Here is a 19,968-nt window from a genome sequence, read left to right on the forward strand (position 1 = left end):
ACTCAAAAACCAACTTAAATCCGTCTCTAGTCAGACGGGAGCCACTAACATGATTCCTGTCGATAGAAGGGACATGCTGCACGTTCTTCAGCTGCACGATCTTTCCCGAAGTAAACTTCAGATCTACCGTGCCAACACCATGAACAGAAGCATGTGACCCATTCCCCATTAGGACAGTGGAACCCCGTGCGACCTGATAAGAAGAAAACAATGAGATGTCAGCACAAACATGTACATTGGCCTCAGTATCAACCCACCAATTAGTAGACTGATTAACTGAAAAAACAGTAGGTAAATTACCATACCCGCTTCCATCTCTAGTGTTGCCAATGGTCACATTAGCAAACTTAGAAGTCTGCCCTGCAGGTGCCTTCATCCCCTTGCGCTGTGGACACTTCCTAGCCAGATGACCAGGTTGCCCACACACAAAGCAAGTCCTCTCATCCTGGTTAGGATTGTTGTTGTTCTTCTCTGCCTCTTGAAGTTGGTGGTCTGTTGAGCTTTGTATTTCCCCTTGCTCTTGTTCTGGGCCTTGTGCACAACATTGGCACTGGACTGCCCACCATCGCCCTCAGACGCGGCGTCTTTTTCCCGAGCTTTCTCCTCAACATCAAGGGACGCTATCAACCCCTCAACGGGGAATTCATGTCTCTTGTGTTTAAGTGCAGTACCAAAACTTCTCCATGATGGAGGTAGTTTCGCAATAATGCACCCGGCCATAAATTTATCGGGTAAGACACACTTAAGGAGTTCGAGTTACTTAGCCATGGTTTGTATCTCATGAGCCTGTTCGACTACAAAATGGTTGTCAGCCATCTTGTAGTCATGAAACTGCTACATGATATACTACGAACTGCATTGTGTGTTCCCTCAGTGTACTACGAGTAGCGAAATAACGAGACTTTTGCGAATGCCTCTTCCTTGATGGATCTTAGCAGTGTATAAAGTACAGCTACAGTGTTTCAGCAATGGATTAGCTAGTTGTCAAAAACTATGATGTATTGCATAACTGTGTTGACTATTGTTGACTTGTGTATCGAGGGATAGTAGTAGTAGTATCAAACGATACTGTAGCAATTGGCATAGTGGGCTAGTGGGCATTGATATCTGCTGGCCCATTCGGTTGACGGGTGACTTATTTGGGCTGGACCAAGAACTACCGTTGACTTTGGTTGGGCCACATCTTCAGAGGTCAACCACAAGTGACCTGTGGCACATGCATCCGTGGCATTGCATTGCATACTTATCCTACAAATGCAGCATGCCAGCATCATTAACCAAAACAACGCGGTTCAAGCAAGTGGATTTGGGAAGGCAATACTGAAACACAATGATACTAATGATAATTGAGGATTTGAGGTGGCCAAATGAAGTACTTCCCTGATTTATTTTTTCGCGGAGCTTTTCTAGCGGAGACTTTGCGGAGCCCATTTTTTGGCTGAATTGCAAATCATATGCGTTTGAGAGGATTAGGTAGTAGGAGATCACAAGGTTTCATTTTCACTTTTGTTTGCTACTCCACTATTTGTCAGAAAAATTATACTACTCCTGTACTATTTTTCTCGTTTGCCGTGTCACCGCGTGAGTTGCGCGGGGTGGAGTGTGGAGTCGACTTGACTCCCAAGTCCACTTCCCTCCATAAAGCGAGCTCGGAGCGCAGCCACAGCAGTGTAGAGCGCAAGCACAGCGACGGCGAGCAACCGCGGTGACCGGAGAAGCGTACTACGTGTATACCGGCGTCGGTCGATCGACGGCAATCGGCCGGATTCCGGTGTGATTGGCTCACCGGCGATATGCACACGAAGCGTCCGCTGCCGGCACAGGCGCCACCAGCTGGGCTTGTCCTGGTGCCCGCGCCCAAGCGCCCGCATGTGGATGCTGCTGCCGGCGGCGGCGGCGGCGTGGCGTCGCCGCGGGGGAAGCGGCAGCTTCGCTCCGGCATGCTCGTCCTCTTCTTCGTCGCGCAAGTGTATGGCCTCGATCCATTCGCCTTTGGCTTGATTTCTTTATGGGCGCCAATATGGACTCCGGTCCAATGAAAAGTATTTCGAGGTATCGGTTCCTGACAATACCAAATCGTTTTTGATCATTGGATTTAATAATGTTCATCATGTCCAGTTATATCCAACTATCAGAAACGATTTGGTATCGATACCTTAAGGTATTTTTTACTGGACCGGAGTCTGGAGCAACTCTCTTGTCTGATCTGTATTCGTTGATGGGTCTAATTTCTGAATAATCTGTTGCGTGTTCTTCCATTCCTGATGCAGCAAGGAGGAGATGAGATACAACCAGCGACTTCGTCGAGTGGTGAGCAGAGCAGCTCTGCATCTCTCCATCCGTGATCTGTCTCACCACCACAGCGTCGTCTTGAATCGATCTAAATCATTTTCCCCATCATTTTATACTACGATCTTTTTGGTAGCTCATTGCATAGTTATGTGTTTGTCTACTGTAGATACGTGGAGAGAATGCTATTTCCCAGCAAAGGGCAATCGAAACATTTGATTGTGTCTTTCAGAAAGCATTTGACAATGCCTTCCAGAAGCATCTTGATCCAATTTACCGGTAAGCAAGATTGATCTCTCACTCCCTGCAACTTGGACTGAAGAATTACATACTTCCATTCATGGACTAGTAGAGTGGTTAAATATGATAACAGATTAACAGTTCACCTGTCTTCTTGCTCAGATAATATATCTTTCCACTCCTTTCTAACTTTGTTAAATCCAGAAAACCAAAACCAAGAGCACGCGCTTGAAATTTGATTTAGGATCCTAATATAGTTATTTTTTTATGATACTCCGTTGTCTTGTAACTTTTTTTTTCTAGTAGGTATGCAAATTTCCTGTTTAATTACACTCCTTAAAAATTTCATGCTTAATACTCCTTCCGGTAAAAAAAAGCGTTTAAGACAAGATTAATTCGGTCAAACTTTTGGAGCTTTAACCATCATATTTATATTAGAATATGTTTAAAAAATTCAATAAATTTTATGATATTACGATGGTACTTTTCAAGACGAATCTATGCATACTCTTGACCATCATTCTCTTGTTTTTAAAATGAACACTTGAGAAGTAGTTAATGGTTACATTTAGAAATTTGATCAAATCATGTCTTAAATATTAAATATTTATGACTAGAGGGATACCTCTAAATCAGACAAATTGCTCCAAACATGGGCAACTACTAATTTGATCATTTATAGCTCTTCTATGTTGTTATGTTAACGTTGAGAAGATGAAATATTCATGTTGTTAGACCATACATGAGAGAAATATGAACTACGAAGGTGCTATGAAATATAGTAAATTGAATCAAACTTATTCCATTAATCTTGAAGTCTCCAATTTTGCGTGTTCACCGGTATCTTATCTTTCTATTTGTAAGAGAATGATGAAGTTCGTTATCTATTTAAACTAACCTTTTTTTCCACTTCTTTGGATTTAAACTAACCCTTTTCCTTCCACTTCTTTGGCTGCAGCTCCCTTCAATCCCTTAACAAGCGCACTGATATTCTCAGCCATGAAGTGGTTAGATTTCAAATGTTCCACTGCTTCTTTACAGTTCAACACTTCAAACCCTTTTCTGATAAGGGAGTCCCTTTTATCGAGTTTCATTGCAAGAAGCTACTTGGTTGAATGCAACTCAAACTAAAAAGTTTTATCCTATTTATTTTTTCTAAAAAAAACAAAAGGTGTTTGCCTGACAAACTTCAATTCTTAGCTCATAATGATTCTTCACCCAACGTGCAGGAACAAATCAAACATTCAAATTCTAACCATCATGCTAATCAGCAATACAGGTATGATATTTGAAATTATCAAAAATATGCATAGATGACTTCTATTATTTCTAGTACCAATGTTTCACTGGTTCTTCATATTGTTTTTCTTTTTTCGGCAACCAGTTCTTATCAATCACTTCAAATGACTTGTGAACTACCATGTATCCATGGTACACTATCTATTTATGGGGCTTGCCTAAACAACTTTATGATGTTCTTTTCATGCTGTTGTGAGTCTGTGACTTGTGATGTACTAAAGTTGTGATTTTTGGAAAATCGGAAGTACTGTCAGATGTTCAAATGACACTAGAATTAATACACAGGGGTGTTTCATACTTTTTTTAAAAGAGAGAAAAAGCTTTTCCTCCTATATGTTGATAGAGAAGGGGTTTCATACTATTTGTGTATGCATTGTAGATCAAAGGCAAATCAAGAGTCTGCTGCCATCACTGAGGAAGTGAATCAAGAACAAACAGCTGCTAGATTTGTCGCGAGTGAAGCTCAGGAGGGGCAAAGAGTTGAGTTGAGGTTCCTCAATAAGTTGAACCCTCTTGTTTTTACAAAGGAAAAAATTACAGCGGAGGATGGTACAGCTATCAAAATTGCCATAGTTAGGGATAATCAGATAATTACATCTGGTCCACTTTCTTCTGCAAGAATTGAAATTTTGGCTCTCCATGGTAACTTTTATGATGTTGTCCCTGATAATTGGACCGAATCTGAGTTTGATCACCGCATAGTAAGTAGTTCACAAGGTCCCGCGTTAGGAGGGGTTTGTCAAGTCAAGCTGAAGAATGGGGAGGCCTCTCCTTCTGATGTATTTTTCAATATACCATCTTCGAAGACTGAAAGTGGAAGGCTCATTCTAGCAGCAAAAGTTCATACAAGTGACATTGGTGGGCTTCGAATTAAGGAAGCTGTGATGATGAATCCTGTTGTGGTGCAGGTTTACCGAAACAAACGTAAGTTTTCCTTCAGAATTGCAAGCTGGTTATTCTGTAGTTTGCATCATTTTTTTTGGTCGGGTTAGCTGAAAAATCGACCAACCAAATTGTATTAAGAAGAGAGAAATGTGCCAGCTACAAAACAACATTATACTGTCACAGGGCATAAGCCCCCCTCCCCCCTCCCCCCCAAAAAAAAATAAAAAGAGGGAAAAAATACATATAGTTTGCATCATGTATTTATTATGTAAGTTTTGTAGTGTACATTCATTTTTGATGTAGAGGCCGGTTTAATCTATTATTATTATGTAAGTATTCTCCACATGGCCTGTTAATACCTCCTAGTGACCGTACAAAATCTATTCTTTCATTGGATTTACTTTGAAATTACATATTGCATAATCTTCACGATATGATCTATTGTCATTTACTTTGTTTGCTTTTCCCCAGTAAATAGAAGTAGTGACCGTCCGAAGCTAAAAGATGAAGTACATCGTTTAAAGGGAATTTCAGGAAAGGGATGCCGCACCAAATGGCTTAAAGATAATCAAATCAACACTGTGGAAGAGTTCGTAAAGGCTTTAAATAAGGATGAAGAAAAGATCCGCAATGTAAGGCCTCTGGGATTCCAATTCTCTCTCATATGTGCACGAATTAAATCCATACAGAAATTCTGTGTTTATGTTAATTAGAGCCTATTATTCATTTCTTCGTATATCAGAGCAAATTTACCTTTCAATGCCATGAAACAGTACAAGCATAAGTAAAAGGGTGTAGCTATATTTATGGCGCCATATTTTTCATCAAAAAATAGTCGGCATGTATTTACATTGTAAGTCTCTAAATTACATATGTAATTTTAGTGTATTTACAATGTAAGTCTCAAAATTACATATGTAAGTACTAAAATTACATATGTAAATTCGAAAATTACATACTAATTACATATGTAAGTGGGGTGTAAATGAGGTGTAACTACTGTGTAAGTGGCTGAAAAAAAATCGACTGTAGCATATGGCGCCATATTTCTAGCAACTCCGTAAGTAAAATATTATTTTTGACAAACGAACTATAACATACGCATTCCTTGGAGTTCAGGAGTGTTTCAAGCTAAAGAAGGATAATAAGCTTTGGAAAGATACAATTAAACATGCTAAAGAGTGTGATCTTGAAGGGAATTGCAAGCTGAAATTATATAGAGCTGAAGAGCAGCATGTTGTACTCTTCTTTAACTGCGTGCATGACCTCGTTGGTGCGAAATTTCGTGATCACTATGTTGCAAAGGACAATTTCAGTTCAGATCAACAGGTATGCGTTGATATTGGCATTCTTCTACAGATGCAAACCTTTGATGAGAACTTAGAAGATTACACTTCTTTTTTGTTTTCTCAGGATGCAGTGAATCGTTTGAAGAAACAAGCATATGATGAGCTGGATAGCATTGGCTTTGATCACGAAATGAAAAATAACTATCCGGTGATGACGCTCAGTGATGATGCTTACATTCCCTTCATTGACACAGCACAAAATCCTCCAGATTTGCATGTTACATTTCAAGGTAAGACATTGGTTTTGTTCTCTTGTCTTTCATCAGACTCAACTACTGACGATTTGTTTATTTGGATTTGACAGTTCAGGGTATTGCAGGAGCTGAGATTTATCATGCACATGAACTGCCTCAAGCATTTCCTAACAACAATAATGATTTTGGACAACACTTTTTACATGGCTTTCAAGGTTGGTTCTGCTTTTTTTTTTCTGCTTCTGCTGGTTTTGTTTTGAGGAATACTTTTGTGTTGGAACTAAAGTAATCAAGCAGGTGCTCTGACTCAGATGGACCATGACTATGCGCAATTTGGCATTGCTGATATGCAGTGTTATACTACACAGGCACCTGAAGTAAGTGGAGTTTCTTTTCCGTTGGCTCAGTTTGTAAGAACACGGATGAACTTATAAGCCCCTGTTAAAATTTGAATTTTAAAACCTATTTTTTTACCTCTTTCATCATAGTTTTTCTACCATTAGCTTTTAAATCGGTAAGAATACATATGTAAAAGTTTTACCCACAATTTTTTTTGTTATTATTTTTTAGATAATGGAATAAAATCTAGGTCTTTGCTCAAAGAGCTACAGCCAATTATTACTCCAATTCAAGCAAACACAAACGCACCTCAACAATTCATAAAAACACTGGTCTAATAAAACAAGAGCACACACAAACTACTAAATGCAACACAAGAAAGAATCACAAGACTATGAATTCTATTTGTGAATCTCTATCCGAAGTTAGTGAAAAACTGCATAACCGTTGACTCAAGATTGTGACATGCAGCTTTAACAACAGTTAACAAATTGTATGTACGCCATGAAAACAAGACTGCCTCTGATTGTTCAGATCATAGTATCGAGTATCTTTGTGTTGTTCCACACTCCTTGAATGCTAACGGGTCATTCTTTCTTCAGGGTACCTCTTATGGAGGCAACAACATGATCGGACCAGCAAATGTACCGCAGAATGTTATTGGTGACGGCTCTATGGACATGTTTGACTGTTATGCATACATCTTTCCGGACAATGAGAACCAGAATGAGAGGCCTCATAGCTCTGCATATCCAGGACCAGTTTAACTGAAGGCTTTGTTGCCAGCTAGTAATCTATCATGATTTCTGATTAATTTCATTCTTTATTTAGATAATGGATATTTTATTGTTTTATTCTTGATGGATGTATTACTTTCAAGAAATATTCTTGCTGTATGTATTAGCATTTGTTGATGCAGAAAATTGAACTGTACTAGTACTTATGTTTCAGAAAAAAAAACATCGACTGTTATGTTACATAATTCAACTGTTGTATCACACTACGGTTTCAGAACTCCTTCTAGTACTATTATTTACTAGTTAGCGTGCATGTTCACGGCATCGCAACATATCCAATGGAGTACATAATCTTATATTGTTGTTTATAGTAACAATGGAAAGAAGCACTACCAATTCACGAAAAAAAAATTGAAACTCAACTTCTGCAATGTCGTAAACACTACCAATTGTGTTGAAAGGTAACAATGAAAATTAACAATGTGGTAAACATCTTCTTCTGACCGTTGGATTTGCTTCATGTTTTATCTGACCGTTCGATTCTTTTTTTTTCTGGCTGTTAGATGTGCTTCTAGATATGTCCGTGTCCTAAAAGGGCATGTAGCCTACTGCTTGCAGAAGTGACCTGAGTAGCACCCCAAGGTCCTGAGTTCAAATCTTCATAGGAGCGAATTTTAGATTGGGTTATTTGAGGGCTAAGTTCCCTGTTTGATAAGTTAAGTTCCTAATTTAAAATGGCTGTACATATCCGATTGAATATTGAGTCTGGGAAAAAAAATACCCTTCTCTGCAAAAAAGATATGTCCACGTTGTTGGGCCTGGTGGTATTCATGTTTGGTAACGGATTTGCTCCTCTAGCACGTTAACTTTGTGTGGGCTACTGGGCTTCTTTCTCTCGTCGTAGCTGAACCCGAAGCACCGCTTGTCCGCTTCACCTCCTCGATCGCGTCGGTGAGACTCGGCGAGCGTTCCAGCCGGCCGCCGCCGCCGCCGCCAGGCTTTGGCCTCGGGTCTCCTACTACCAACCAGCCATGGCGCAGGTCTTTCGGGCGCGGCGGCGAGGCGGAGGCGGCAGGGAGGAGCCGATCGCCCTGGTGGTGCGGTGACGGTGTCTACCCCTCGTCAGCACGAGGCGTTCGTGGAATTGTCCGTAAGCGCGCGGTCTCTTCCCCGCGAAGCAAGGATGTGGATGTTCTTTTTGCAGAAAAAGGATCTGGCCCATCGCCTTTTCCGTGTGCATATGGGACACGAGCAGAAGGTGTTCGTGCAAATGCGGCAGACAGCACAGGCAGACAGTTCTTGTTTTGGATGTGTTGGGATCAGAGTACTGGCGTTTTACAAGTTTGCTGATGCCGCACGATTGCAGTCAACAAGGTCATTTCACTGGATTTTTGTCTCAACAATATCGGGATACTGAGTTCTCCTTATCACCGAAATTTTAGCAGTTCAAGATGCTGAGCCTAAGGCCATCCACAATCGGTGTCCCTGGGTCGTCCCCCCGCTCACACCGTCCGCCGTCCGTCCGCGCAGCGTGTCTCTGGAGGGAGGCGCGACCCCCACGCGGGGAACCCCTCTAGCTCCCCAGCTCGCTTTTTCCAGAGACACTCCCTTGAAGCTACGTGTTGCGGCGACCCGGTGCCCCATCCCTACCTTCTCTCCTGGTGTTTCCCCTTCTTGCCCCTCACCGGCGGCATGGCGACGAGAGAGAGAGAAGAGAGAGAGGCGACGGCGACGAGGATCCACGACGGTGACGACCAGATCCGGCCACCAGCTGGCGACGGGCTCGGCTTCCGCGACGGAGACGACGACGAGGACTGGCGATGACCACCAGCCGGCGACGGGCTCGGCTTCCGCGTCTGCCACCTCGACGCCACCACGCCAGCTCACCATATCTGCCCGCCTCGCAGCCGGATCTGCCTCCTCCAGCTGCCGCCGACACTGGAACCGACGCTGGAACCACTTCGGTGACGACGGCGGGACGCGGCTGGCGGAGGGAGGAGGAAGGCAGCTGCTAGAGGGGGTGAGGAGGGAGGCGCCGCGGCGGCTGGGGAGGGCGAGGGGGAAGGCCGCGGCGGCGGGAACCGCCGGCGACACGCCTCGCGCTCGACACGACCGGCGTCGCCTTTGTGGAGGAGCCAAGGCGGCGAAAGAAAGAGTGAGGGGGCAGGACCGCGGGAGAGAGAGAGATTAGGGGGTAGTTTAGTAAAAATAAATATGGGGTTTTGTGGGCTGGGATACTCATTGTGGGTTGGAGTGTCTCTATTAAGTTGCTTTAGATTTTGAGGAGCCCATCCAAGGGTATCCTCCATTGCGAGCTGAGTTTCCCTAGAGTGCCTCAGTTAGTGAGAACACTCTAGGAGTGGCTCACATTGTGGATGCCCTAAAAGTGAATCAGAAGCGGCTGTTGTAGTACTCTTTGATGAGGTAACTCCTTCCCTCAAATGCATGAACATGGAATCTTGTCCATGAAGTTAAAGCTACGTGTCTCCCGAAAGGCAGCCCCTCTCACGGAGATTTGCTATATAGGAGTACTATGCAGAAGCATCACGTTTTAAGCACTTAAATAGTTGAAGTATGAGCTAGGAGGAGTGGAAGACATTAATTAGTGGGCGCATTGTTGGCATCAGTTAAAAATTGGATTTAGCTACTTTCTTACTTCATTTTCAATCTTCTTGTTTCTGCTACTTTTTCTTTCTTTTTGAAAAGTAAGATATCGTTTAAAAAAAAAAGTAAGAAAAAGACAATGGGGGCCTGGACCTGAATAGTCTTGATGGCAAGATTTTATTGGTTTCTTATTCATCACCACCTCATATATATAATTGTCTTGTCGCGAATCGTGATGATTGAGCAGGTAGTTTGGATGGATTGGCTCCAAAACTATTTAAAAGAATCCACCAGTTAATTCACTCAAGTGCTCTCTGTTTTACAACAAGACCTGGACCTTGATAGTCTTGATGCCCAGGTGTTTGTATTTTAGGCCCTTCCTCTTTCACCTCATATATATAATGCTGCAACCGGAGTAGGCTGGGGTAAGGTGCATCATCAGATATCTCCTCATCCTTGCTGAATTCCTGACTGCGCAAGCTGATTTGAAGGTCTGTCAAAGTAAGCTAGAGTTGGGGGAAAAGTGAAATTAAGAAGCTAGCTATCTCCTGCTAATTATTTAATGGCATGCATGCTTGAGTTTTCTTTCTGATCCATATGATCATTTAGTATATATTGTGCTGCATATATGTACATGTTCTTGTTTAGAAAGGATTTACAAGTTCTGTTCTGACATGCACCTTCCTCTGTCTACACATGTCATGGCATGCAGGGAATCAATCAGATATGATTATAGAGGTGTGTTGCTGCCTGGGGTTTGCTGCGAATGTAGCGCAGCTGGCTGGCCTGGACGTGGCCAGTCTGGTAAAGGAAATCAAGGAGCGTGTCCAGACAGTGAGCCAGAACAAGGAGGACTGTGAGCTGCTCGCCGAACGTGCGGAATTGATCCTTGATCTGCTCGGTCGGTTGCAGAAATCCAAGGTCATAGAGGACCCTGACATGTGGAAACCAACAGAGAGGCTCAGGTCAACTCTTCGTAGGGCATGCGAGGTCATCGAATTCTGTCGGGAGAGGAGCTGCACGTACCGCTTCTGCAAGAGCGACCATACCGCCAAAGAGTTGCGCAAGGTGCTCAAGGCTCTGAAATTTTGTGTTACCCATCATCAATGGTGATCAAACCACACGTTACTTTCTGGTCCAGCAGACTCCAGATGTTGTTCAGCTGCAGGTACATCCATGCTACACTGTTACTTCAAGTCTACAACAGCTAAGATCGAGCTTCATTTGCTAAATTACAGTGTACTGTGCAACACAAATCTTTTGTGCATTCCCTAAAAATACACTCTAACGTGCAACTGCCAAATGCCTAAAATAGGATAATTCAAACAATCTATCCGTTTTGTGATTCTGAAGTTTGTTCCAACAATATGAGAGGAAGTGTATGTGTTCTGATAAATGCCTGCTTAATCGGTTGAGCCTAACTTAAGTTGTTATTTCAGGATGGCGTACAAGTACCTGCTCTAGGGTTGCCTGCTCAACACTTCAAATATAATGACCGGTGAGATACTGATCACAGTATGTATGTGTATCTAATGGCTTGATATTAGGTTATGGATGTACATTTTTGAAAAAATCTCAAAAGTTAATTATGCTATTATATTTGAATTTTATTTTTTTTTTAGTTTTTTTTCCCCCCAATGCATGCAGCAATGATAGGGGAGAAACACTGGGTATTTCAGGGAAAGCTCAACTGGTAACAGAGCCTTCCTCTGTTAACGAGCCAGGTACTTCATTTTTATGGGCCAATCTACATATCATGGATAAGTACCTGTAGGTGCTTTTCTTGATTTCTATAATTTTCATTTGCCCTTTTTTTGTCATGATCCTAAAATTATCCTCCATGGGAAAAAACGAAGAAATAAACCTCGGTTTCTGGTAATCCTATTTCATATGAATTCATATATTTCTGCAAAATTTCCCAGCAAGGGTTATTTTCACAAACGAAAACAGGCTAAATGAACAAAAAACTTTCTTTTCTTGAGTGCTATTCTATGTTCTTAAAATATTGATGCATTTAGCACAGTAAACTTGAATCACCGTTTTCTACAGTCCTACATAATATTGTTGAAGAAACATCAGCAGAAAAGAAGTTATCAAGATGCTGTTGGTGGCATCCCTGGAAGAGCATTGCTACCTCTTCCAATAGTGGCATGCTTGTTGCCCAAAAAGAAATAGGTAATGATGAATGATCAATAATCCAAAACTTAGTAGTGTAAAATCATGACTGCGTTTCCAATTCGGCAATTCCATTTGTAATGCCAAGGGAAGTTTCCAAATACTAAATGATACATGTTTGTCTAAATGACAGGCCTTAAAAGGTTCGCTTTCTCTCAATTGGAGGTTGCTACAGACAACTTCTCTCTGGAAAACCAAATCGGTGTAGGTGCTTTCAGCATTGTTTACCAGGTAAGGATTTGCATATGCTTTGCTCTTTGCTGGCTTCTGCATTCAGCAAAATGATTTAGCGAAGTTGTTTGAAACATCTTCTCTTGTACTAAGATATTAGATTCTCTTTCTATGATGAATTTTACCATTATTGACTTGTATTTGGCGTTTACTCCTAGGGGCGACTAAATGAAGGACTTGAAGTTGCCGTGAAAAGAGCATCATATGTTGACAAAATTCCATTTCACCAGCTTGAGAATGAGCTTGATCTAATCCCAAAGCTCCAGCATACAAATATAGTTAAACTTCTAGGATATTGCACGAGAAAGAGGGAGAGGATACTGGTCTTCGAATATATGCCTAACAGAAGCTTGGATTCATTCATAACTGGTAGGGTTCAGTTCAATTAGCACTATCAATCTCAGTTTTGAGACCAAATTATCCTGTTGATATTGATGTACTACCCTCCTATTCATATTCACTTATATCCATATTTGCTTCTCGCATTTACAGGTGAACGAGCAACAAAAGAACCATTGGATTGGCCTAAGCGCTCCCAAATAGTTAGAGGGATAGCTCAGGGAGCTGTATATCTACACAAGCTATGCGAACCACGTATTATTCACGGGGATTTGAAACCAGGCAACATACTCCTGGATGCTTCTCTGAAACCGAAGATTTGTGACTTCGGCATTTCAAAAGCACTTAAGGCAGATGCGGATAAAGACTGCACTGGCGTCGTGGTGGGCTCACGGTAAGGCGGTTTTGTACAGCACAATCTTCAATGGTTATACTTTGGAGTGGTTTTACAGTCCTCGAGTAGGTGCCATAGGTTTTAGTGTTAATTTGTGGTCCTTCTTTGTACATTAATACTGAGGTGTTACCAAAAGGCAAAATTCACTAGAAAAAAATGTAGTACATCGTCTAGGACCTTAAAATACTCTAATATTTAACCCCGTTTGATCTGCTTTTAGTTGTGATTGATTAATTTTTCATCTTTTTCAGTGGGTTTATGGCCCCTGAATATAAACAGGGAGGCTGTCTCTCTCTCCAGACAGATGTGTATAGCTTTGGCGCTACGCTTCTTCAGATCATTAGAGGAAAACACATCTCTCCATCTTCACTGGCGCTTTCTGATGAATCTCACAACTACGGGCCTCTAAATAAGTGGGTACGTGAACCTTTCCGAGTGCTACTCCTGAAGAGGACTTGAAGGGTATGCAAGCCTGACACATTATTCAGAGTTGATCACTGATTAACCAGTAGCATTTTTTCTACTCAGGCGTGGAACTTGTGGAAAGACGGAAACCTGATGGAATTGATCGATCCGTCGCTGCACGATGAGAATCATGCTTCTGAGATAAAGAGATGGGTTCAGATAGCGCTGCTGTGCGTTCAGCAGAGTCCCGAGGAGCGGCCAAGCATGTGGGATGTTCTTCTGATGCTGAGCTGCGACAGTGTAATCTTACCAGAACCAAAACTACCAGCTTACTACTACTAAAACGTACTCCTACAATGATAACACACATTGCAGCATGGGGTGTTCAGTGTGCTAGAGAAATTTCAGGTCGCTGAAGCCTGCAAACTGCCTCAGTGTTGCAGCATCATGTGTGTTACGCTCATTGCTCAAGTCATCAAGTGTACCTAAATAACGAGACTGCTGCAGAAGTATTTGCGATTTGTCAAAACTGCGATTTCTGCAGAGCTGTGTTGACTACTGTTTGACTTATTGAGTTACATCAGACGGTACTGTAGCAGTTGGCATAATGGGCCTTGATATGTACAGCCCATTCAAGAACTCCCGTTGACCTTTGTTGGGCCACACTTTCAGGTCAAGCACCACAAATCAACCGAGACCTGCTGCACCTGCATTTTTTAAAATAATAAAAATAAATCCCAGACTTTACTCTAAAAAAAATACAACCACTTATTACAAAATTCTCTCAAAGTTAGCAAAACAATTCGGCCACATCAAAGCAAAACCAACACATGAGTGAACAATTATTGAAGTCTACCTCCTGCACGGCTGCACCTGCATGCTTTGGCAAACAAATAGTACTATATAAATATTTCTGATGCATAGGCACCTTCATGAACTCTGGCACTGTAAAGTAGTGTTTAAATCAAATGCAGCCTGGATTTATACTGGGGTCCAAATCCACGCGGTTTCAGCCAGTTGATTTCTGTCCGTTGAATTTGGGAGGTGATGCCAAGACATTTTAATTGAACTTGGCAAATGCAAGAAGCAAGAGGGAATTCTAGCAACCAACCGGCGAGGAGAACAGGCCGGGACTATTGCCTGAATTTTCCGGAGCTTTTCTGGCATACGACTTTGTGGAGCCCGTTTAATTTTGGGGGAAATCTACTGCAAACCATGCGTTTCCAAAGGATATGTGGTTACGTACGAAGGTTCTCGTTTTTCACTTTTATTTGCTGTTTGCTCTCTTGTCATTCAGTCACCAAAACTTGCATATAATAATGTATATGGCTGCGTTCGGATGGACAGGTGATAATGCGCATGTACCTTTAATTATATTTGTACAGTTTCTAATCTATCAAAGTGCAATTATTTAATTTCAAGTTCAAAGTTAGCTGTTTCATCCTAAAGAACAAAGAGATAAATAGCCAAAATGAGATTTTGGGGGACGGATGTATTAAATTGTAAAATATTGATCTAGTAATTGAACGAAGGAATAGATGTTACTGGGGGATGTCAATTTACAACCTAGATACACATGCACTCATCTCTTGCATATCATTTGCATGAATCATGCATGATCATGAAATTTTATGAAAAATGTGACTTTATATGTAAAGTTATGTGATATTAACTTTAATTTACATAATTTAAAACAAAATTTGGCTGGAAATTAGTGTAAACACCCTTTTATGACCAGATTTGTCTCTGTGTTTCTTTTCTTGATGCTGTGTAGATTGATTCTGGACTTGAAATTTTGCAAGATTTGAATTCCTTTCATAGTTTGTGACATTTCATATTATAAGTTATTTTGACTTATTTTCTAGTTAAGTTATTTTAGGTTTGGCCAAATCTTATATACAAATATAGTAAAATATTCAAACTAAAAAATAATGACTAGGAAAAAAAAGTAAAAACGACTTACAATACGTGGAGAGAGTATTTAGGAAGTGAGAAACAATTGAGTGTGCGTTAATTCACTTGAGCAAGTTTAATAGTATAGCTAATTACTTGCTCTAAATCATTTATAGTCAATTCATACATCAGATATCTATAAACATATACTACACTATTAATACATGTTCCTCACCTGCCATACACACATTATATCTTGAAGTCCGTGCTACAGCTGGCTACAAATATATAGCCCGTTGCTTCTCTATCTCCTATTTTATCTACTGGACATATGTATATGTTTATAGCTAGCTATAGCTTGTTATTGTATCTGCTTGCTCTTGTAATAATCCAAATCCAAATCCATGCATGTTCCAGTTTATTTTTCTCACTAACCGCGTGAGCAAGACTTCGTGCTCGGCCGAGTCCACTCCACTCGCCGCTCGACGACACGACCACCATAAAAGCTCGTCGTCGAAGTGGAGTGGAGGGGCCGGGGCGGCACAGCGAGCGCTCGACGACGACCGGAGAAGCGACGACGAAGCTACCTACCGTCGTCGGGGAGGAGTAACGAGAGCTCTGCGGCATCGGCGACAATCCATCCATCCATCCATCCATCCCGGTTTCAGGTGGCGCGCGCGGCCGGCGAGCGACGAGCCGACGGCATGAACCCGAAACGTGCGCCGCCGCCGGCACCGGCGCACGGCGCGCCGCCGCCGAAGCGCCTGCAGATCGACGCGTTCCGGAGCGGCGCCGAGGCGTTCGCGCAACAGGCGCCGACGTCGTCTCCGGTGAAGCGGCAGCTCCGGCGGGGCATGCTCGTGCTCTTCTTCGTGTCCGCCGCGCAAGTGTACGCACGCCGGCTCGCACGCCTCCTGTTTGATTTAATTCCTCCGTGGGAAGCTCGTTGTCTGATCACCCGCGTGCTTTGCGGATGCGCAGGAAGGAAGAGCGGAGGAACAAGAACAAGAACAACGCGCGCCCTGCTCGAGTGGCGGTGAGCAGCTCTGCATCGATCTCTCGTTCTGGAACTGAATCAAACTAAATCTTTTCTCCCATCATTTTTGCTACTCTTTTGGTAGTTCATTTCAGTGTCCTGTGATTAATTGTGTAGATACATGAAGAGAGTTCTACTTCACAGAGAAAGGCACCCGAGGATGATGCCTTTCAGAGAGGCATTATGAAAGCATTTGATAATGCCCTTCAGAAACATCTTAATCCTATCTATTGGTAAGATCTCTCAGTCGGGGTGAAAGTAGAATTGGAGTTGAAGAAGTTATAAAATCGATCCTTGAACTAGCAGAGTGGTCAAATAGGAGTAGGACCACAAATTTACCTCTCTAGCTAGTTGCTTAGATAAATCCTTTTTTTTTTTTGTTGAGATTGCTCATTTGCAGTTTTTTTAGTAAGCATCGAACGTGTAAATTCCCTGTTTAATACCTCTAAAATACTTGTTTGGACAACTAATGATTTCATCATTTACAGTTCCTCTATGATGTTTTTATGTTAACTGTCAAGCTGATCAAACTTTAATGCTGATATAACACATGCAACAAATCTGATCTATGCAGATGCTACGAAATTAAATCACACTTATTGCATTGATCTTAAATTGTCCAGTTTTATGTATTAATCAATATCTTATATCTTTCTCTATGTCCTAGAAATATGATTTTTTAATAAAAAATAAACTAGCCTTTTTTCTTCCACTTCTTTGATTGCAGCTCTCTTCAACACCTTACCAAGCAGACTGGGACTCTTTCTGAGCGAATTGATACTGTCAGCCATGAAGTGGTTAGATTTCGGATACTTTATTACAAGGACACTACTTTATACTAGTTTAATTAACCCCTTTCTGATGAGAGAGCTTCTTTTATTGTGTTTTATCAGGAAGTTACTTGGTCGAGTAAAATTAAAACTGCAAAGTGTTTGCTTACATTTTATTATGATGAAAAAAAAATGTTTGCCTGAGACAAACTTGCAGGGACAAATAAAAAAGTTAATTTCTAACCGTGATGCTAATGAGCGCTACAGGTATGGTCTTTGTAACTATTGAGAATATGCATCTCTGACTTCTGTTATTTCCAGTATGCAATCTTACATATCAATGTCTCACACACACTTAGGTTCTTCCTATTGTGCTGATCAGTTCTTATCAATCACTTGAAGTGACTTCTGAATTACTGTCAACTGTGTATTGATGGCACTATATATTTATAGTGATGTTCGTTTCATGATGTTGTGTATTACAGTTGTGAATTTCAGACAATTTAAAGTACTGCCAGATGTTAGTATGAGACTATAGTTAATACACAATGGTGTTTCATACTATTTATGTCTGTATTGTAGATCAGAGGTAAATCAAGAGAATGCTGCTGTCACTGAGGAAGTGAATCAAGAACAAACAGCTCTCAGATTTGCCGCAAATGAAGTTCACGAGGATCAAGGAGTTGAGTTGAGGTTCCTCAATAAGCTGAAAGACCATCTTGTTTATACAAATGACAAAATTACAGCAGAGGATGGTACAGCTATCAAAATTGCCATATTTAGGGATAATAAGATAGTTACTGCCGGCCAACTTTCTTCAGCAAGAATTGAAATTTTTTTTTTGAACGACTCGCACGAGACGGTGCGAAGTTCTATTGATAGAGCAGGAAAAAATTACAAGGTTACAACCCTGGAGAGTCGTAACCAGGAAAAAGGAAAAAATAAACCACCACCCACACGGCGACAACGCCATCACACAAGCCCAGGAGAAGGCTAACACTGGACCGGCCGCCGCTAAGCGTGACCGACCGCCACTAGGCCAACAAAGGGACACAGACAAGGTCACCAGAGGGGTGAGACAGCACGACAACGCTCTCAGGAGGGGGGATAACCATCGTTGTCGGTCCGACCAAGGCCGGACTGGGTTTTCACCCGCCGCTCGCCACTTGCGAAACCACGCCTGACGCACCGATGCTCCACCACCACACAAGCTTTGCCGACATGTGGGACCCCTGCACCGGCGTCCCCCGCCGGCCAGTCTTCGAGCGCTGAAGACCGCGCCACACCCACCGGCAGCTCCTCCTCACCCCTAGGTCGCCTCCTCCACCGCCGGCCGCGCCACTCTGCGCCAAGCCGGCCTCCTCCACCGGACGCGCCTCGCGCCAATCCGGTCTCCCTCCATCGGCCGCACCTCCCGCGCCAAGCCGGCCTCCATCTCCGCCGCCCGCGCCTCTCGCGCCGAGCCGGCCTCCGCTGTCATCGGCTGCGCTTCTCTGCGCCAAGCCGGTCTCCGACCCCTCCACCAAACGATGCCGCGCCGGCCAGATGTAGTCGCCTCCCACGCCCTCAGCTAGCCGTTTGAGGCCGCCATGCCTCCAGTGACTGTAGACACGGTCACCACCACTGCAGCCGCTGCTGCCTAACGCCCAGCTACCTCGCCGTCGCCATCCTCGCCTCGCCGCTGATGTCACCACCGCCTCCACAAACAGCCGCCGTCGCCGCTGCCACCGACTCCAGCCCCCGCATCCGCAACCTGCCGCTGTGCCGTCACCCTTCACCAGCATACGGCTGGCTGCCGCCCGATGCCATGTGTGCCACTGCCGCCATCGCCAGCCGACACCGCAGCTGCCAACTACCGCGACCGCCGTCGCCGTCGCCAACTGCCGCTGCTGCCGTCGCCGCACCGCCGCCGCACCGCCGCCGTCGTCGCCGCACAGCCGCCGCCAACTGCCGCCGGCCACCCTCCAGATCCGGCCGAGAGGCGCGGATCTGGGGGACACCGCCGCCGCCGCCGCCGAGGAGCACCGCGCCGTCGCCACCACAAGCTCACACGGGACCACCACCACCATCTTCGTGCCCGCGGCCGGTTCCTTCCCCGCTACCATCGCCATCCCCGCCGCCGCCCGGCGCCGCGCGCCCCTGCCTTCGCCGTCGCCATCCCCGCCGCCGTGGCCGCCGTCCTCCCCGCCGCCAGTCGCCGCCCCGCCAGATCCGGCCGGAGCGGCCTGGATCTGGCGGTCACCGCCGTCCCGCCTGGCGGCTCCCCTGCCCGCCCGGTGAAAGGTCGGCGAGGGGCCCCGCCGCCGCCGTCCTTGCGGCCGGCCGGCTTTGCCGGCGGCCGCTCGAGCGGCGGCGAGGCGGAGGGGAAGGAGGGGAGGGAGAGGGGCGGCCGGGTCGTCGCCTCCCGTGCCGCCCCAGGGGAGGACGACGCGAGAGTCTTAGTGGATTAAGAATTGAAATTTTGGTTCTTCATGATAAGTTTTATGATGCTGCCCCTGATAACTGGACTGCATGTGAGTTTGACGCCCACATAGTAAGTAGTTCAAAAGGGGCGGTGTTAGGAGGTGTTCTTCGAGTGAAGCTTAAGAATGGGGAGGCCTCCCTATCTGACGTCTCTTTCAATATGCCATCTTCGAAGACTGGAAGTAAAAAGCTCATTCTGGCAGCAAGGGTTCTTAGCAGTGACAAAGCTGGGCTTCAGATTAAGGAAGCCGTGATGAATCAGCCTGTTGAGGTGCAGGTTAATCGAAACAAATGTAAGTTTTTCTTCAGAATTGCAGCTGGTGTAT

The 19,968-nt window shown here is 43.9% G+C and overlaps 3 protein-coding genes across 10 annotated transcripts; all 3 read left to right on the top strand.

Moving 5' to 3' along the window:
* The first annotated feature begins 1,667 nt into the window (after positions 1–1,667).
* Positions 1,668–7,593, top strand: LOC4351085 (calmodulin-binding protein 60 F). 4 transcript variants are annotated; one of them, XR_001540990.3, is made up of 12 exons: positions 1,668–1,969; positions 2,271–2,310; positions 2,459–2,568; positions 3,488–3,536; positions 3,759–3,808; positions 4,208–4,752; positions 5,185–5,345; positions 5,833–6,042; positions 6,127–6,292; positions 6,367–6,471; positions 6,568–6,633; positions 7,198–7,593. XR_001540990.3 is itself a non-coding variant. In XM_015759926.3 (12 exons), the coding sequence occupies exons 1-12, from the start codon at positions 1,794–1,796 to the stop codon at positions 7,360–7,362; spliced, it is 1,857 nt and encodes a 618-aa protein (XP_015615412.1). In that variant the 5' UTR covers positions 1,668–1,793; the 3' UTR covers positions 7,363–7,593. The 4 variants fall into 4 exon arrangements, 2 of the variants coding, with proteins under 2 accessions (XP_015615412.1, XP_015615413.1); XR_001540991.3 differs by having other exon boundaries at positions 6,382–6,471; XM_015759926.3 differs by having other exon boundaries at positions 6,554–6,633.
* Positions 7,594–8,229: 636 nt separating this feature from the next.
* LOC107276026 (cysteine-rich receptor-like protein kinase 19) lies at positions 8,230–14,084 on the top strand. Of its 4 annotated transcripts, XM_026021526.2 has the most exons (10): positions 8,230–10,437; positions 10,649–11,104; positions 11,376–11,434; positions 11,584–11,660; positions 11,986–12,111; positions 12,245–12,342; positions 12,501–12,711; positions 12,835–13,075; positions 13,327–13,492; positions 13,604–14,084. In XM_026021526.2, exons 5-10 carry the CDS (start codon positions 12,087–12,089, stop codon positions 13,820–13,822), a joined length of 960 nt encoding a protein of 319 aa, XP_025877311.1. In that variant the 5' UTR covers positions 8,230–10,437; positions 10,649–11,104; positions 11,376–11,434; positions 11,584–11,660; positions 11,986–12,086; the 3' UTR covers positions 13,823–14,084. The 4 variants fall into 4 exon arrangements, with proteins under 4 accessions (XP_025877311.1, XP_066161260.1, XP_066161258.1 ...); XM_066305163.1 differs by having other exon boundaries at positions 11,584–12,111; XM_066305161.1 differs by lacking the exon at positions 11,584–11,660.
* A 1,704-nt stretch (positions 14,085–15,788) lies between these two features.
* On the top strand, positions 15,789–18,062 carry LOC107276832 (uncharacterized). Of its 2 annotated transcripts, XR_001541221.3 has the most exons (6): positions 15,789–16,262; positions 16,355–16,409; positions 16,527–16,642; positions 17,137–17,206; positions 17,303–17,446; positions 17,762–18,062. XR_001541221.3 is itself a non-coding variant. In XM_015760687.3 (5 exons), exons 1-5 carry the CDS (start codon positions 16,078–16,080, stop codon positions 17,381–17,383), a joined length of 507 nt encoding a protein of 168 aa, XP_015616173.1. In that variant the 5' UTR covers positions 15,789–16,077; the 3' UTR covers positions 17,384–18,003. The 2 variants fall into 2 exon arrangements, 1 of the variants encoding a protein (XP_015616173.1); XM_015760687.3 differs by having other exon boundaries at positions 17,303–18,003.
* Positions 18,063–19,968: the final 1,906 nt, after the last annotated feature.

This window comes from Oryza sativa, chromosome 11 (genome assembly GCF_034140825.1).
Source record: "Oryza sativa Japonica Group chromosome 11, ASM3414082v1".
In the NCBI taxonomy this organism is placed as follows: Eukaryota; Viridiplantae; Streptophyta; class Magnoliopsida; order Poales; family Poaceae; genus Oryza; species Oryza sativa.

Bases quoted from the DNA above. Each gene is read 5' to 3' on its own strand.
- LOC4351085 (XM_015759926.3), top strand. From the start codon at position 1,794: ATGCACACGAAGCGTCCGCTGCCGGCACAGGCGCCACCAGCTGGGCTT. The intron at 6,472-6,553 runs GTTGGTTCTGCT...GTAATCAAGCAG, and splicing joins CTTTTTACATGGCTTTCAAG to GTGCTCTGACTCAGATGGAC. The intron at 6,634-7,197 runs GTAAGTGGAGTT...TTCTTTCTTCAG, and splicing joins ATACTACACAGGCACCTGAA to GGTACCTCTTATGGAGGCAA.
- LOC107276026 (XM_066305161.1), top strand. The intron at 12,712-12,834 runs GTAGGGTTCAGT...TCGCATTTACAG, and splicing joins CTTGGATTCATTCATAACTG to GTGAACGAGCAACAAAAGAA. The intron at 13,493-13,603 runs GTACGTGAACCT...TTTTCTACTCAG, and splicing joins ACGGGCCTCTAAATAAGTGG to GCGTGGAACTTGTGGAAAGA.
- LOC107276832 (XM_015760687.3), top strand. From the start codon at position 16,078: ATGAACCCGAAACGTGCGCCGCCGCCGGCACCGGCGCACGGCGCGCCG. The intron at 16,410-16,526 runs GTGAGCAGCTCT...TTAATTGTGTAG, and splicing joins CGCGCCCTGCTCGAGTGGCG to ATACATGAAGAGAGTTCTAC. The intron at 16,643-17,136 runs GTAAGATCTCTC...CTTTGATTGCAG, and splicing joins CATCTTAATCCTATCTATTG to CTCTCTTCAACACCTTACCA.